Source organism: Aptenodytes forsteri, unplaced genomic scaffold (assembly GCF_000699145.1).
Source record: "Aptenodytes forsteri isolate BGI_AS27 unplaced genomic scaffold, ASM69914v1 Scaffold147, whole genome shotgun sequence".
NCBI lineage: Eukaryota > Metazoa > Chordata > Aves > Sphenisciformes > Spheniscidae > Aptenodytes > Aptenodytes forsteri.
In genome coordinates, this window is record NW_008795320.1 from 1,090,266 (window position 1) to 1,091,084 (window position 819).

The window sequence follows — 819 nt, forward strand, 5'->3', positions numbered from 1 at the left end:
TCACAGCACCGCTTCTGTCCCCAGGCGTGCTGCCCGTCTGCCACTCGCTCTTTGCCCTGGCCACCGAGGATCTCAGCTGCTGGTTCCCCCCCAACCACCTCTTCACCGTCGATGACTCCCGCAGCCAGGTTGTGGTGTACAGGATCAGGTACAGCCCGTGGGGACCCGGCCGTCCCAGCCCCAGCCCGGCTCCCTGGGGATTCTCTGATGGCCGATAGGGGCTGTGTGCTATGGGTGACGTGGCGCTGAGCCCCCTCCGCTCTCCCCATCAGGTTCTTATTCCCCAACTGGTGTGGGCTGGGATGGTCCCACCGCTTCCAGCTGCTGAACAACCAGGCCAGCCCCATCCTGGACTACCCCGTCATCGACTACCTTTTTGCCCAGGTAAGCCCTGCCAGGCTGCCATCCCTGTCCCCAACACCTGGGGCCGCAGGGCGAGGTCCCACGTGGCTTCTCGGGGGTGTGGGACATGTTAAGCTCAGCGTAGTGATGCCCTTCACCACCGTGAACCGTGCCGCTCTCCTCCTCCAGCACCCACTGGTCCCTGGCCACGACGCCCGCGGGACATGGGTCCTCCTACCCAGCTCAGCTGGAGCTGCTTGTGGGCATCCCACGCTGGGCGTGGGGCACCCCAGGTTGCTGAGATGGGGGTCACTGTGTCCCCCAGGTGATGCATGCCCCAGGGATGGAGCTGGCTCTGCTGCCCCCCGGGCAGCAGTGGGAAACCAGAGCCTGGGGCAGGATGTGACTCACGCAGGCACCAGGGCGTGGGGCTGGGGCTGGAGACACCCCACCAGCCCGGCCGGGGGGTGGGGGGGG

The 819-nt window shown here is 66.9% G+C and overlaps 2 protein-coding genes across 2 annotated transcripts in view; one reads left to right on the forward strand and one right to left on the reverse strand.

Annotated features, from left to right (window-relative positions):
- Window positions 1–819, reverse strand: part of CCDC124 (coiled-coil domain containing 124) — a 34,285-nt gene that overhangs the window by 29,150 nt on the left and 4,316 nt on the right. The gene's annotated exons all lie outside the window — the stretch shown is intronic.
- The window catches only part of JAK3 (Janus kinase 3), a 10,499-nt gene that overhangs the window by 706 nt on the left and 8,974 nt on the right, over window positions 1–819 (forward strand). The window contains 2 exon segments of the mRNA XM_009279871.1: window positions 25–148; window positions 273–384. Of these exon segments, the coding sequence (XP_009278146.1) occupies window positions 25–148; window positions 273–384 (236 nt within the window).